Below are 2,815 nucleotides of genomic sequence, written 5' to 3'. Positions count from 1 at the left end.
AAAGAATACTTATTTTTAATATACAGCTTGTGTGGTGTCCATCCGTAGTGTTGTCACTGAGTTACTGTATGTGTTCACAAATGCTTTACACACTGCCTCTGAGATAAGCCTGTCTGCTCGTTCCAAGCTACCAAGGGGGTGAGAAGGGTTTATTTTAGGAGTGTACCCCCTTACCCTGACTAGACACAAGGGTCCCTATTTGTCAAAGGTGCCTACCTCTGCCAACTAGAGACCCCCAAATCTAACAAGAGCAAATTTAGCTTTTCCTCCTTACGAGGTCAATAAATCAAGTACAATTAATTACGGAAAAAGTAGCATCTCATATTTACGGCACTTAGACCTTGGGCTAACTTTAAAACAATGGCCCACATGCATCAATGTTAGAAATTGCGATTTCTTATTTGCGATTTTTAAGGAATCGCAAATAAGGAATCGCAATTGGCTATTCATGATTGATTTCGGAATTTTTTTGAGATTTGCAAAAATTAGCATTTTTTTGCGAATCGCACCAAAAATGCGAATTCTTAATTGCGAATTCGCATTTTGCGAATTCGCAAATTGCGAAAAACACCACATGATGAATTGCATCAATCTGATTGCCAGGAAGCCAGTAAGGCAATCACAGGCACCTGGGAACTGGTTTGACTGTAGCTCTGGCAGTTGGACTTTGAGGCTGCTTTGAGAGGTTGCTGCTACAGTCTGTGTGCTTCACTTTTGAGGAGAAATTGAGATGGAAAATCAAGAAGAAGAGGGACCCTCAAGAAAAAGGAAAATAAAGTTTTCAGAGAAGGAACTTGAAATCCTTATTGAAGAGGTGACTGACAGGCATGATCAACTTTTTGGCAAGTTGTCACATAAGGTGCCTGATGCTGTGAAAAGAAATATTTGGCTTAACATACAAACCAAGGTGAATGCTGTTGGTGTTGCCCACCGTGAAATCAGCAACTTACAAAAAAGGTGGTACGACTTGCGTAGTCGCGCAAAGGAGAAGATTGCGTCAAGAGTGAAATCTGCAAATAAAACAGGAGGTGGTCCCCCCAAAGACATACCCACAACCCCTTTGGAAGACCTTGTGGAAGGGACACTTTTGACTGAGGCAGTTGTGGGTGTCATGAACATAGACACGTCTGATCTCATTACCCCTTCTGAAGGTAAGTCTTAATATAAGATGTAAGAAAAATAAACTTAATGAAACACTTGTGGCCTTTGCCAAAGTGAACATAGGGAAAGCTTATTTTTCAAAACTCCATTTACTCATTACATTACATTATCTGAAGTTGCCTGCTCCAGAGTAGCAATCTATTCATGCTTTAAGCAATGCATCTTGGGAAATGTCGTTTTTATCATTAAGTAGTAGGTTAAAAGTCATATTTGTAACTTTGACTGAGACACAGAGTAAATTTAATGTATATGAAATCATGTCAAGGAAACAAGTAGTCATAATGTAACTTTGTCTTTATTTTCATATTTACAAAGCAATTTCTAAAGTAAAAATATCTTTGCACTTTTTCAAACAGAATTGCTTCAAGAATTAATTGAGCAAGATTTGCGGGATTTCAGTACCCTAGAAATCCATGTAAATGAAGAGGGTAACAATCCAAGTACTTCCACTGCTAATCTGCCAGTGAATGAAAGGCAAAGAGTACACCAGTTACTGCAAACTGATTCAGAGGAGGGTAACAGTCAAAGTAATCCTGTGACAAGACCTGAACCAACACCAACAGTTACTAATGCAAGGCCTAGTAGGCGAAGGAGGCAAAGTCAATTTTATAGACGGCGTTCAAGAACATCAAACTTGGCCACATTTGAAGAGGGATCCAGCAATGGCAGTGTTGTTGAGGACAAAATATTGAAGATACAGCGCCTGCAAGGCAAAGATGTTCGAATTATTAAAGGCAAAATAGCACATATGTCTAAACAACTTGGTGGCATTCACAGCACTATTAATAGGATGGTTGAGGCTTTGAAAAATGGCCATGAGGCAACTGCTGAGAAACTTGACAGGATTGCTAAGCCATTAGAATCAATGTGCACTGTAATGAAAATGCAACATAAGGAAAGTTTGAATAGGCACCTGAGGCTAATGACCAGCTTACATGGTCAGAACAGACAGTTGTCACGTATTTCTAATTGTGCAGCAAAAATGTGCAAACAAAATGTTGTCATGCAGGAAAAATTAAATGATGTTTTTGTTGAAATTTCAAGGGGAATGGTGAGAGGGAATGAATTAGTACATGCTTCAAACAGTAGTGACCCACCAGGGATTACCTTTTCTAATTTTAACAGTGTTGTGGGTCCTCAAAGTGTAGCCCCACCTGAGTGTGCCATTGCTGGGACAAGACGTAGTGATAGAAATCTGAAAGAAGGGTGCCTAATGGTTTTGGAGAAAGATAAAAATGCTGGGAAGGCTTTAGGTGTGCGCGGGCGTAAAAAGTAACATGATATCAATGTTTTTCCCATGCATGACTATTTGAAGATTGTTGCATTTACCAGAAGTTTCATATTTACAAGAATTTCTTCCTTTCAAACATGTCATTATTTGATTTACTTAATTGCTGAAAAAGCTAATTTGAAAGCACATCATCTTATGTTTGTTGAAAGACATTTACATTATTATGGCAAAAACACAAATAAAGCCTTGTACCTTTCTCAAAAATAATTCTGTGTAATCTCAGCTCTTCTTCTCCTTCCTTCTGCTGCTTCTGGTCCATGTTGTCTGGCTGGGGGTTGCTGTGGTTGATTGTCATTTGGCGGTAAGACATCTTCTTCTTCCAAATGCATGCCTCTCTCTGTTGCCATGTTGTGTAGCATTGCG

At 39.1% G+C, this 2,815-nt stretch overlaps 1 protein-coding gene across 1 annotated transcript; it reads left to right on the top strand.

Moving 5' to 3' along the window:
• The first annotated feature begins 730 nt into the window (after window positions 1-730).
• LOC147712322 (uncharacterized) lies at window positions 731-2,437 on the top strand. The gene is made up of 2 exons (XM_086920313.1): window positions 731-1,151; window positions 1,518-2,437. Exons 1-2 carry the CDS (start codon window positions 731-733, stop codon window positions 2,435-2,437), a joined length of 1,341 nt encoding a protein of 446 aa, XP_086776439.1.
• Window positions 2,438-2,815: the final 378 nt, after the last annotated feature.

This window comes from Lissotriton vulgaris, chromosome 5 (genome assembly GCF_964263255.1).
Source record: "Lissotriton vulgaris chromosome 5, aLisVul1.2, whole genome shotgun sequence".
NCBI lineage: Eukaryota > Metazoa > Chordata > Amphibia > Caudata > Salamandridae > Lissotriton > Lissotriton vulgaris.
Note: the sequence above shows the minus strand (reverse complement) of the source record. Positions and strands in the feature narration are given on the sequence as shown.